We start from the raw sequence: 13,215 nt of genomic DNA, 5'->3' as shown, positions 1-13,215 counted from the left end.
AAAAGTGTGCAGCTCATGTTGGTGTTTTCCAATTGACAATTAGACAAAAAAATGTTTTAATTGTTGTCTGCCAACATTTTTTGTTATAATGATCACCAGTTTCCTTATTGTAAAGTAAGCAGTCATTAAAGCAGCAGCATTCATATGCAGAACAGCATAATGTAAGTAAACACAATTACATTGTGTATAACAAAAACTTTATTTAAAAAAAATAGTAGAAAGTGGCTTCCTACCCACACAGAGGATGTTAAAGCAGAAACCTTGAGACACTGATTTGCTAACCAGCTGATCAGGCAGACTGTCAAAGCCAACATGTCCTCCCAGACATAGGTTTCGCTTCTGTTCATTCTGCAAGATAAACAACAACGATAATGTCAGTCCTTACCCGGTCAGGGTTGTGTTAGATTGCAATCAGGACTTCCGGCTGCTCCTGCAAGTTTAAATTCCTTGTATGCAATTTCACAAGAGAATAGGCACTAAAGAAGTGCCTTGCTCATGAACATGTTTGAAAATTCACATCATAAGCTGAGGCTTACTGTTGAAGAAGCTGACACTGGAAATGTATTAAATGGTGTCTCACTTAATAGTAAATAGTAGTAGTATGAAAATAGATACATCAGACAGGGTTGATGGTAAGAAATCATTGTACAACTTGGGCAAAACTATGACCAGTAAAGTAGAAAACGTCTTTAGGACAATGGAATTTTCAACCTTTTTTATTTTAGTGGTATATTTTAGTGGGAATACTGCTGAATTTTGTTAATTTTTTCCCAACCTAGTTGGATCCAATTACCCTGGTTAAAATCTCTCCTCCACTTCTGCAGACCCCTACCCTGACTGAGGAGGGTAGGTGTTATTAAGAGCCACACACTGCTCTCCATTATCCCTAAATAAACGAACTAAAATTTATTTATTTATTTATTTTATTAGGATTATTTAATGTCATGCTTTACACAGTTTGGTTACATTAATGACAGGACAAGTATTTACAGATTACACAAGATTCATCAGTTTAAGTTTGTAATGTCAAACACAGTCATAGACAATTTTTTATCTCCAATTCACCTCACTTGCATGTCTTTGGACTGTGGGAGAAAACTGGAGCTTCCAGAGGAAACCCACGCAGAGACGGGGAGAACATGCAAACTCCACACAGAAAGGACCCAGACCGCTCCACCTGGAAATAGAACCCAGGAACTTCTTGCTGTGAGGTGACATTGCTACCCATACTAAAATAAGCTCATTTTAACATAAATTACACAGTTCTAAAAATGACGGAACAAAAACTAATACACTGATCTGATCGCTGCAAACACTAAATAAAAAAAACACATATCATCCATCCAAAATCTTTGTCTGTGATCAGACAAAAACAGTAGCGCACAAGGCAGGGAGCTGGTTTTCCTATATCTTTCCATCTTTCATTCATCCTGTCTCTGGTCTGCTCCGTTTCCCATGCTGCATGTTTCTTAGCTGATGTCATCAAGCCCAGCAGAAAAAGCAACGGTGTTCAGGCCGGCATTAGTCACACACTGGGCACAACCGTACCAGTCACTCAAAATGCTATTTTAAAAACTTAAGTAATAGTAAAAGTGCCTATTTAGACATTAAAATAAATAATGCATTCATAGTCAAAGACTTTAACCTTTAACTAATGCAGTTCATTATTTATTCAGATATTTCTTACCATGACGTGCATTTCAAATTAAAGACCTACATAATTTAAACGTGAAATTTTCTAAACACACCTGAGCTTCATTAAATAACACCCCCCTCCCACCTTTTTATCTCAGACTGTCCATCATTTTGACAGGCCAATCAGTGAACACCATTAATATATTCCCCGAGGTGGGAACAATGTCATGTGTGACATGGATGGTGTAAGAGTCTAACAGATGGACGGAGACGTCCAGTGGAGTATAGCAGCTCCACCCCCAGCTCGTATTTGCACATACGTGCACCTGAGCCTGCACACACGCTATACAGAATTTGGCAGCACATAGAGGCTGATAGAGGAAAGAATGCAGATGGTCTAGCTATCATCCCAGAGTCGCATGGGTACAAAAATAAAGTAGTTCATCGTTCGCTCTGTGTGACTTACAAACACACATACGGACTGGTCACATGCTCATCACACGGTGGGTAAAGCCAAATGAAAAAAAACAATCACAAGGGCAAGCTTGGCTAAAGATAAATAGACTGGTTTTTTTTTTCCTAATACATACTAAGTCTGGTCATAAAGGAAAAGCTTAATCTGTAGGTGCGTCTTTGAAAATACCGTGTCCAACAAATACAGCTTAAAGCATCAAGTCCACTAAACCAGTCTGGTTAATCCTATAGTTTTGGTACAGTGGCAAGGTATACATCTCAGCAACATGGTAACAGCAATGACAAAGATAATAACAACCCTATTCTTTGTTTTGAATGGAACATCTTCAAATCAAAACTCTCACATCTTGTTAATGATTCACATACAGCAGCATTTGTAAAATGGTTTAAGAAAAAGATTATCTGATGTTGCAGATGAACTGCAGAGTAGCTTTTTAGTTGTTCCACTAGGAGAGCCACAGGGTAGCATATGCCTATCATCATCCGACACAAGTCAAGTCAAATTTATTTGTATAGTGCTTTTTACAATCGACATTGTCTCAAAGCAACTTTACAGAATCCAGGACCAACAGACAAAAAAACCCTGTTAGGGGACAGTGGCAAAGAAAAATTCCCTTAAATTACAGTTAGAAACCTAGAGAGGAACCAGACTTGGCAGAGACCCATCCTCCTTGGGTAAAAGTAGTCACCAAGCACTTCTTCTTACCAGCCGGCAGCATATTACTACATAGAGCTTTTAAATACTTTAAAAAGATTCCACTATGAACAGTACTCTGTAAAAAGGCAAGAAGGTGATTCCCTGTCCGGCAGCTCCTTACTAAAACATGGCCAATTGGGTCTGGAGGACACCACTAGGACTTGAACTTGGGTCTCAGCAGTAGTGGGTTAGTGCTGAACTGTAGAACGCTGCGCCAACCAGGCACCCCATTATCATAATAAAAACATGAGAGGAAATACGCTGCAATCAGTTTAAAAGAAAACAGTTTGATTCTGCTCCAGTGCTATTATTAGAAATAGACATTGTGGTTAGCACTGCTTAATGAACCTGCTGCTGTTCGAATCGTCTGCATGTTTTAGTATATCTACTTGTGTGTACACTCAGCAGGACAATTCTTGTGCATAAATTAAGACAGATAACTAGTCTAATGAAGTCTTTTTAACATTTTATTCAGCCAGCTGTAATGAATATGGGTCTAGCATACATGATGTCAACTTGCTGCTTTAACTCTAACTGCGTGTGTACGCTACGTAACAGTCAATGCAAAAGCCCCAGGCCACCATCTGCAGCAAGGCAAACAAAGGTAATGAGGGCCTGTTAGGTCATCAAAAACCAAGTGTTTATTTAAATCAAAAATAAACCTGAGTAGAAGCAGGTGAGTAGAATCAAGCGCAAAGGAGAATATTATGTATACAGTGTTTTGCGAACAAGTGCCTCCACTTGCCTCTTTAACACCGTTACATATACTGTATATATATAGGGCCAGGCAGTGCGGTGGGGGGTTGAGTTCATGTCGTGGAGGGCCCCCCTGCCCCCCCCCAGTAGTTACGCCCCTGTATATAAGTAAATAAGTATATAAAAAAAAAAAAAAAAAAAAAAAATATTTAAAAAAAAAATATATATATATATATATATATATATTAGGGCTGTCGAAGTTAACGCGATAATAACGCATTAACGCGACCTCAATTTAACGCGATTAAAAAAATTAGTGCCATTAACGCAAATTCTAGTTCATGTTGACACTTGACTGGTAGAACAAACGTTTTAATGTCGGACTTGCCACCGTTTTTCATTTGCGGTTTGTTAACATAATGTAACCGATCGTGGTAGTGATGCACTTGCATAATAAAGAAATAAATACACGCTATATTCACAAATTGTCGGGAGCAGAACACTTTATTACACTTAATTAACTTCTTCTTCTGTACCGAATACCGGAAAGCTGAGTCGAGCACGTTAGTTCATGAACTATGGAAGCCCCAAAGGGTCAAAACACACTCACTTCGTGTAGAAACGTCCATCAAACCATCGTCACGATACAAGCACAGACAAGTCTGATACAATAACTACGCTTATCCCACCTAAAGCACCGCTGATCTACAATGTTTGCTGATGGAGAAATTCTAACCTACAATCTGACATTTACTGCCTAGTATGTGAGTGAATAAAACTCCCTTACAGTTTTCTCTTGTCCCAGCAGTTTTTAACATCAGTACATTTAGCATAAAATGTGTTCAGCATTGTAATTGTAACATTTCACTTAAAAATCCTTGTTTTCTATAACATTTACACAGATTTTTTTAAATGCGATTAATCGCGATTAACTATATGAAATTCTGAGATTAATCGCGATTAAAAATTTTAATCGTTTGACAGCCCTAATATATATATATATATATATATATATATATATATATATATATATATAAAAGTATATAAAGAAGTGTGGCAGTATTGCACATGTTTAAATAACAGTATTACTGCACAAGTGCACTTTAGTTTACAATGCCACTGAGGTGGGTGGGAGGGGTAGGAGGGCATTATTTATTTAAATAGAATACCTATATTTGTCATATATACATATACAGGTGTACAGTACAACAAAATTCTTTTTCCACGTATTCCAGCTTGTTTTTGAGCTGGGGTCAGAGCGCAGGGTCAGCCATAGTATGGCGCCCTTGGAGCCGAGAGGGTTAAGGGCCTTGCTCAAGGGCCCAACAGTGACTGCATTGCAGAACTGAGATTCGAACTCTCAACCTTCGGATTGACAGCCCAAAGCTCTACCAACTAGGTTACCACTTTCACAATAAACAGTTTTTAATCCTATAAGACAAGTAAATCACACTGTGTGAAACTTGTTTTATTCAGAAGTGGATGTGTGCAAAAAAAGTACACACTATATGATCAACTATATGAACAAATTTCTTATTTTAGATCTTTCCTTATTTGGTAAAATGTAATTAAGCTCATCCTATTCATATTGCACAGATGCAGAGCTGATCGTAATAAAGATTGGTCCGTACATTTCCAAAAATTCATTTTTAACATAGAAACTGAACTGATTTGTTAGATAGTATTCAGAGGCAGTGATGCTGGGCGTGTGGCTGCCAACCAGGGCGTGACGTCACATTTCCAAGCCGGATATCATGGTATGAACGTTACCGTGATAGACGATTTTGACTATATCGTCCAGCCCTGGACTTTCTTACTAAGTGCATGAGCTGCACATTTTGTAGGAGTAAAGATGACCGGACATTGCAAGCAAAATAAACTGTAACACGTTAAATAGGGCGCAAAGAAATCTGTGTAAGAAGTAGAACAGCTAGAAGTACAATGTATTTTATCAACAATACTTTACAATGTAAGCGTAGCTTGTGTGTGCACATAATATGAGAATGCTATTTAAAAATTTGAACAATATACAGTGAGCAGTACATTGTTTCTGAAGCGCAGAGTGACGGCCGTTGATAAATCTTTGGCTCATAAGCACTCATGCTGGGTTTGTGCTAGCGCAATAGCTCTGTTTATTCATATCATAACTGCAATTTTACTAACATACATATGTAAAGAAATATCTCACAAACATAACAAAGTAATATACTCACGGAAAACACGTCTACATCCGCGGCAGCCATGATAAAGAATGTGTAGCTTAGGCTTTAGGTGGGGGAGATGGGCGTTAAAGGAGCAGCCCGCTTCTCTCTACAGATACCGCCTCACTGTCACTGCCAGTCTGCCTCTAAGCGTCCAGCCACACTGCGCAGGCGCAACTCCCTGACTACGTTAAATGGTGCGCTTGCGTGCTTCGGAACAAACAGTCCGACACAAAGAAAGGCTCTGTTCCAATTCGCGTTGCTTTGTGCTAGAAAGTGTGTCAAATCAAAACAAGTCGTAAAACCATATTTTACACACTATCGAGGGCGTGTAATTCAATTTGAAACGCAACCAGAATATAAACAATAATATGAACGTTTCCTGAAAATGTCCGTTTTTATAGAATAAGAGTTAAAGTGATGTTTCACCAAAAGAGTTCCATTAATGTTTTGTCATAAATGTTTACAAAGAACACCTGAACATATTATTAAAGAATAAAACTCACAAAGATGTGTGAAACTCTTATATCAAAATACACGTTATTACCAAAAAAAAATTTGTTCCCCAAATAGTCACAGTATTTTGTACAATAGTAAAGGTAAATATAATTGATATTTATTATTTTTTTAACCTGCTCTTAAAAAATAAATCATAAGAAAATGTACCTTTTACAATTGGTGAATAAACTGATTGTTTAAACTCACCATCAGTACTCACCATCTCCATTCCTGTTTGCAAGATTTTAGGGATATTTTAAACATAAACAAACTTTGTTTATCAACAAGTCAACTCAGTTAGCAAATGTATAACTGCAGAAATACATTTTGTTAAAAGTGTTTTACTGTGAAAAATAATGCTTTTGCTTTTTGGGTGTTTTTTTCCTGACCCTGAATGTAAATTGTGGATGCTAACTGAGCATATTCTCTTGAGGGAAAGAATAGTCTAGTTAAAATTTAGCCTAATATTTGGGTTATTTTTTTCTGTGGTTGTTTCTAGATATAAAACACATTTTGATAATGTACACTTGGCTTTATACTATTTTATCATTTCATAAAACATTTAGCTAATGAAGAAATTGCATTAAAAAGCACAATGATACTATAGCACAATTGTATTATAGCACAATGTATACATTCAAAGACTTTTTAACTGTAAAACCTGATAGTGTTTATTTCAACCCTGTTATTTTCTCCTTAAATTAAAATATAAACACATTTTGTTTACTTGTTGTATTTTACAATAATACACATGTTTATTTTAAAGTACACACCTCTAGCTTTTACAAACTGTGCCAAACCTATAACAATACCCAATGTGTTCACAGATTAAGATAGGAAATTAAGTTTAACAGAGGTAAAGTTTTTTTGGATGCATAGTAGCAAAGTAAAATTTTCCCCAAGAAATATTTAGTACTCTGTTGGTGCAATTTCCCATGATTAAATAAAAAAGAAATTAATATAAATACAATAAAGTAACCAAACATGTAGAGTAAAATCATAAACCAAGACCTATAGAACTGGGTTAACAACTCATATTTAATTTTGTCCCCATTCCTAGTCAACTAGTATTTTTTTTTTATTACAAAACCATCAGACAAAGTAAATATTGTGACAAATGTTATGCAACCTAAAATAATAAGGATCATAAACTTTTGTCTGAAACTAACAACTATATATAAATATTTTTATATTAAATAATTGTTTTGACTATTGCAACAAAATGTCGACACACTATTAAACAGGAAACAATATATAAATAGTTAGGAACTGCCCCTGCTTATAGGGATTATAAGATTATGCAATAAAATTGTCAAGAACAGAATAGAGGAGTGAATATAATTTAATCATTGCATAAGCTTGTTTGTCAAACATGTATTACATGTATTTTTACTAAAAGCTTTATTCTGGTGAGAGTCATGGAGGGTCCGGAAACAGTGAGAGCAACACAAAGTCGTAGAAACAGACAAAGTGCTAAAAACAGATTATTGTAAATTCTGATTACTCATTCAAATATAACAAATAAATAAAGAAACATAATTTTAAAAAGTGCATTTGGATGGCGCAGTGTTCTATTAGGCTAGATTCAGGTTTGAATATCAGCGGTGCTATCAGATTGTTGGGTGTCTACACAGACATGATTGTTAATGTCTGAAATCCTTGTGCCCAGTGGTTCCCAATGGAACCAGACCCGCTGCGACCCTGACCAGGATAAAGCAGTTGATGCTTTATTTATTTATTTATTAGGATTTTAACGTCATGTTTTACACACTTTGATTACATTAATGACAGAAACAGTAGTTACTCGTTACACAAGGTTCATCAGTTCACAAGTTTAATGTGAACAGTCATGGACAATTTTGTCTCGAATTCACCTCACGTGCACATCTTTGTACTGCGGGAGGAAACCGGCGCTTCCGGCAGAAACCCACGCAGACACTGGGAGAACATGCAAACTTCACACAGAAAGGACCTGGGGATTGAACCCAGGACCTTCTGTGAGGCGACAGTGCTACACACTGAACCTAAAGCGGTTGATGAAAATAAAGGGAAAAAAACATAGCTACAACACAGTGTCACAATAATTACACTGCCAACTAAGGTATTACAATAATCAACACACATATAACCGATATATATATTAGGGCTGTCGTTAATTGCGTTAATTAACGCACTGGGGCCCATGAGCTCCTAGTTATGCCACTGGTGTTGCATCTAGAAATGGTTCATATTATGCGCCTGTTTTCAGTGGCAGGATTATGAACAGATAAAGATCCTCACTTTTGTCAGATAATGTGAACAGACTCATTTTGAATAACTGACTGAAAGATGGGTAGCTGTTAACAACTCTATAAAGGCATTGGCTGGCTTTCAAAAAATAATTTCGATTTAATAATTTTATAATAATGTTATGAATGTTTTTGTTGGTAAACATGTTCTTGCAATAAAAATGTGCATAACTGTTAAAATTTTGCTTAGTTATAAGCTTGCGATTAATTGCGATTAATTTGGTTCTTTAATCACGATTAATCTTGATTTAAAAAAATTAATCGCGTGACAGCCCTAATGTTTTACACACTTTGATCACATTAATAATAGAAACAGTAGTTACTCGTTACACAAGATTAATCAGTTCACAAGTTTAATGTCAAACACAGTCATGGACAATTTTATATCTCCATTTCATCTGACTGCATGTCTTTGGACTGTGGGAGGAAACCGGAGCTTCCGGAGGAAACCCACGCAGACATGGGGAGAACATGCAAAATCCACACAGAAAGGACCTGGGGATTGAAATGTTCTTGCAATAAAAATGTGCATAACTGTTCAAATTTTGCTTAGTTATAAGTTTGCGATTAATTGCGATTAATTGCAATAAATTTGGTTCTTTAATCGCGATTAATCTCGATACATTTTTTTAATCGTGTATATATATATATATATATATATATATATATATATATATATATGGGTGATTCTTCAATTGGGGGAACTTTTACGTCCCTAGGTTATAAATTTGTGTTAAAAATACTTTATTACAAAACAAATATTTTAGGTATTAAAAAGATCATTCATTGCATTACTAAAAAAAATACATACCAAAATAATTATTTTTTATGATGATTTAAACATCAATATTTTGCTACTTTGGCCTTGTCCCCAACCCAGACTTTAAAACTTCTCTGCTCTAATAAAATGCTAAAAAGTGATCAATTCATTATAAAAATTACAATAAGAGTTTTATAATAACTTAAAAAGAAATAAAATGTTTGTTTTTTTTCATATTTGTACAACCTTATTTTTGAGCAATATATTACTGTCCCCAGCATTATCGTCATTACTGCAACAGTGTATGGTTTCTGTAGGGAATCATTTGAAGGTAACATTTGTTTATGTTGTAACCATGGAAACAAAGACTCACAAGGAAGCACATGCCAGCCATGAGAGAAGATTAATATTTTAATGTCTGGAAATGTGAGTAATTTAATCATGTATTCCTCCTGATCATAGAGTATATTTATTCAGCCTCATTACCATTTACATCAGTATGGCAGTACTTTACCAAAAAAAAGAAATGTACACATTATTTATATGTATTTAAAGTCCATCTTGTACTAGCTGTTGACTAGCTTTAGCAAATCCATGGCCTAGCTAGTTTTTTTCTTAAAAAAAGTAAAAATTGTCATTACCGCAACACGTCATTACCAACACATAATGACATTTTGCTATGCCACTTCGCAAATACATATGAAATATTAAAATTCAATTGTAGCCATCATTAAGTCTTTGCTCTAAAGCATGCAAGCATTATCTTGACATAATTAAAACTAAATTATTACTAATTTTATTTTTCAAAACTTAAGATGGTAAAAAGAGCCCGCAATTGAAGAATCACCCATATATATATATATATATATATATATATATATATGGCTCAGCTGATATGCATTGCATAGAGTAATTATAGTTACCCTGTGCAAGTATGTGTACAGTATAATGGCCTTATAGCTGACCTAATAACTGTTGTAACATATAAACATACGAACTCAAACACTTTATAAGATTCTACAAGATGTTATGAGATGTTATATAATACCTTTGTGCATATTTTATTCTAATGAGGTGTGCGTATCTATTTAAACCCGGAACTGGCCGGTACAGGTAAGCGCCCAGGTGTAGTCGAAACCAAGTTAAGAATCGGAGGAAACACCCAAAACCCGCCATTCCTAGACAGATCTAATCTAAATCGGACTTGGTTTAACATGGCTCTAACGCAGGAATCGCTTCTGTCTGCGCTGATAAAGGAGGGTGGTAAGATTAAAAACTCGGAGTTGCTGTCCATGTTTAAAACTCAGTTAAACTGCAGCGATCCGACCGAGAAGAAGCAAAACCGAGACCTTTTCAAGACGTGCGTAAACAACGTCGCGGTGGTGAAAGAGATTGAGGACACGAAGTATGTCGTCCTGAAGAAGAAATACCAGCATTTACTGGAACCTCAGTCGGATCTGAGTGATCAGAAGGACGATGGTGGAGGTATTGATCTGACGGAGGTGGCCCAACACCCGGCAGGTGAGGACACGTCCAGGAGTGCGCAGTCTGAAAGTGCAACAGCAGCTGAGATGAACAAATCAGAACAAACTCCACCAGACACTGAAACAAACTCAGCAGACTATCCAGAACCTTCTTTCATAGAGCTGGCTTTACAAAGACACAACTCCATGAGTTTTAAAGCAAGAAAGTCCATGCAGTTTAAAGTGCCATTGAAGCCAAATACTGAAGAGGTACAATCACAGCAACTTGGTACTTTTTCGTCTGGCAAGGCTGAGACTGGCAAACACAAACCTCTTGCACTGCCGTTGAGGATTCCTGTTGTTATCACTCCTCCATCAGAGATTAAAAATGAGCAAATTAAAACTCAATCGACGGACGACAACTCAACCAAGGTCCACCTAGCTCCAGTGGGCTCTATGCTGGGACCTCAGAGCTCACCCAGGTTAAGGAGAAGGTCTCATACAGACATCGCAGCAAACCCAAACACTCTACACTTTAGGAGTGCTAAACCCTTAGATGAGCCCAAATATGGTGAGACATTCCCACTTGACACCACAGAACACGGATGGATGGTGACGTCTGCAGCAGGTCGCTGGGGTTTAGTATACGGCTACCTGTTAAAAGACGCCCATCTGGCTGAAAAAAGAGATTTCATCTCTGGCTTCACAGCCCTGCACTGGGCGGCCAAGTGTGGAAAAAGTGACATTCTCTGCAAGATCATTGACATGTCCAGAAGAGACAGCAAAGGCGTGGACATCAACACCAAATCCTTTGCTGGCTATACTCCACTGCATATTGCTGCCATTCATCATCAAGAGTATATCATAGGCATCTTGGTCAAAGAGTACGGTGCCAACTGCCATATTCGGGATAACTCTGGGAAAAAGGCACACCACTACCTTCACAAAGGAATATCTGAAGAGGTCCGAGAGATGCTTGGAGAACCAAAGGTGGTACGCCCTGAGCTGCAGAAGAACACAGAGGATGGAGACACTCAGAAGCACAGTCACACCATTAGCCGGCTTTTCCAGCCCCAAACAGTGGGCTACAAGAAGAAACCCAAGTCCAGAAATACCTTCTTATCCATTGCAGAGGACTCAAGAGAAGAAAGGGACGAACATGGCTCAATTATGCACAGAGTTAGGTCTGACATATTTTCCTAAAGACTTCCTATGTAGACGTACTTGCTTCTTGTGGCCTTAAATTAATGAATGAATTAATTTATTTAGTATGGGCCTTATAGTAAGGAGGGTAGCAAATGTTTAGAGCTTATAAAACATGTGGAATAAGAAAGGAGGATACTGTACCTTGATCATGGTGCCAAATCATCACATCACAACATAATACACATTTATTTATTTACACATGCTTCCACCAAGTGACAATTTAGAGTAAAAAATGTCAATATTTTGGAGGATAGGAGGAAAGCAGACTGGACAGTGATTTAAAGGGCAGTTGATTGTGACTTGTTTTGACTTGCTGTTTAACAATGAATGTTGATTCCAAAAAAGGAGCATTTGGTCCATTCTGGGCCCCTATAAAGAGTCAGTCCTTGAAGGCCCTGCTGTTGTGAAATGCCACTGATACTAGAATAATTTGTTTTTGTTTTAATTTCATGGTGATTTTACAAAATGTAGATTTTCAAAAAATATTTTGGTTTAGACTATGAAGTCTAAATATTATCTGAAATATATGCTGCCATTTTATGTGTAGGTCGCCTAGTACTATCATGTATGTAGTAAAATCAAGTATTTATCCTAGGCTTAGTGCATTAACTAGCATTTTGGGTTACACGTACATAGGGTCAGTATGTTACTATTTGTTAATTAGTTAAATATAAGTGTATATTTTTGATTAAGTATACTGTATATACCTGTCCATACAAATATCAGAAATATTCAATCTTATTCATGTTTAATTCTGTATAAAACAAATGGTGCATTCGATTTTTAACAAATATTTAATAACACTGTATGTGGGACATTTTCAGTGACGAGACTGTGCAATAACAAACCTTTTGTAAAAAGTATTTATTGTAATCTGTAATCCATAATGTTTCAGACTGTGTCTGTTATATAAGGTTTATAGACTATTCGAATAAATTCAAGTGGGTTAAATGTGAATGTTTTATTGTAAACTAATTGTTCAAATAACAACAACTCTCTAATGTGAAAGCATTTGCAAAATGATTGCTATTCAAGTTTTATCCAGTTTAGTTTCCTATAGATTATTGGAAGATAATTTATAAATGCAGTATACACTAATATGAATGTGGTTAGAATATTAATTTAACTATATATGTATTGGATTTCACTTAATATTGATGTGTTGTGAATTCAGATGTTTCGGGCTCTATTAAAATTATTTAAAGTAATTTATCCAACTGAATATAAAACAGATTATTCACACAATATACACCGATCAGCCATAACATTAAAACCACCTCCTTGTTTCTACACTCAC

The 13,215-nt window shown here is 36.3% G+C and overlaps 2 protein-coding genes across 5 annotated transcripts in view; one reads left to right on the top strand and one right to left on the bottom strand.

Annotated features, from left to right (window-relative positions):
- Positions 1-6,439, bottom strand: part of septin8a (septin 8a) — a 33,409-nt gene extending 26,970 nt beyond the window's left edge. Inside the window, exons 1-2 of one of the 4 annotated variants that reach the window (XM_063011001.1) lie at positions 6,409-6,425; positions 234-348 (exon numbers count right to left, since the gene is read on the bottom strand). In XM_063011001.1, coding sequence (XP_062867071.1) covers positions 234-348; positions 6,409-6,411 — 118 coding nt within the window. In that variant the 5' untranslated portion in view covers positions 6,412-6,425. Of the gene's footprint in view, positions 1-233; positions 349-5,715; positions 5,801-6,408 lie in introns of those variants that run through there. The other 3 variants (XM_063011002.1, XM_063011000.1, XM_063011003.1) reach the window with 3 other exon arrangements.
- A 4,024-nt stretch (positions 6,440-10,463) lies between these two features.
- Positions 10,464-11,915, top strand: sowahab (sosondowah ankyrin repeat domain family member Ab). Its single transcript, XM_063011327.1, has one exon. The coding sequence runs from the start codon at positions 10,464-10,466 to the stop codon at positions 11,913-11,915; it is 1,452 nt and encodes a 483-aa protein (XP_062867397.1).
- Positions 11,916-13,215: the final 1,300 nt, after the last annotated feature.

The sequence above is a fragment of the Trichomycterus rosablanca genome, chromosome 16 (assembly GCF_030014385.1).
Source record: "Trichomycterus rosablanca isolate fTriRos1 chromosome 16, fTriRos1.hap1, whole genome shotgun sequence".
In the NCBI taxonomy this organism is placed as follows: domain Eukaryota; kingdom Metazoa; phylum Chordata; class Actinopteri; order Siluriformes; family Trichomycteridae; genus Trichomycterus; species Trichomycterus rosablanca.
The sequence above is the reverse complement of the archived record's forward strand: the minus strand, read 5'-3'. Positions and strand labels throughout refer to the sequence as shown.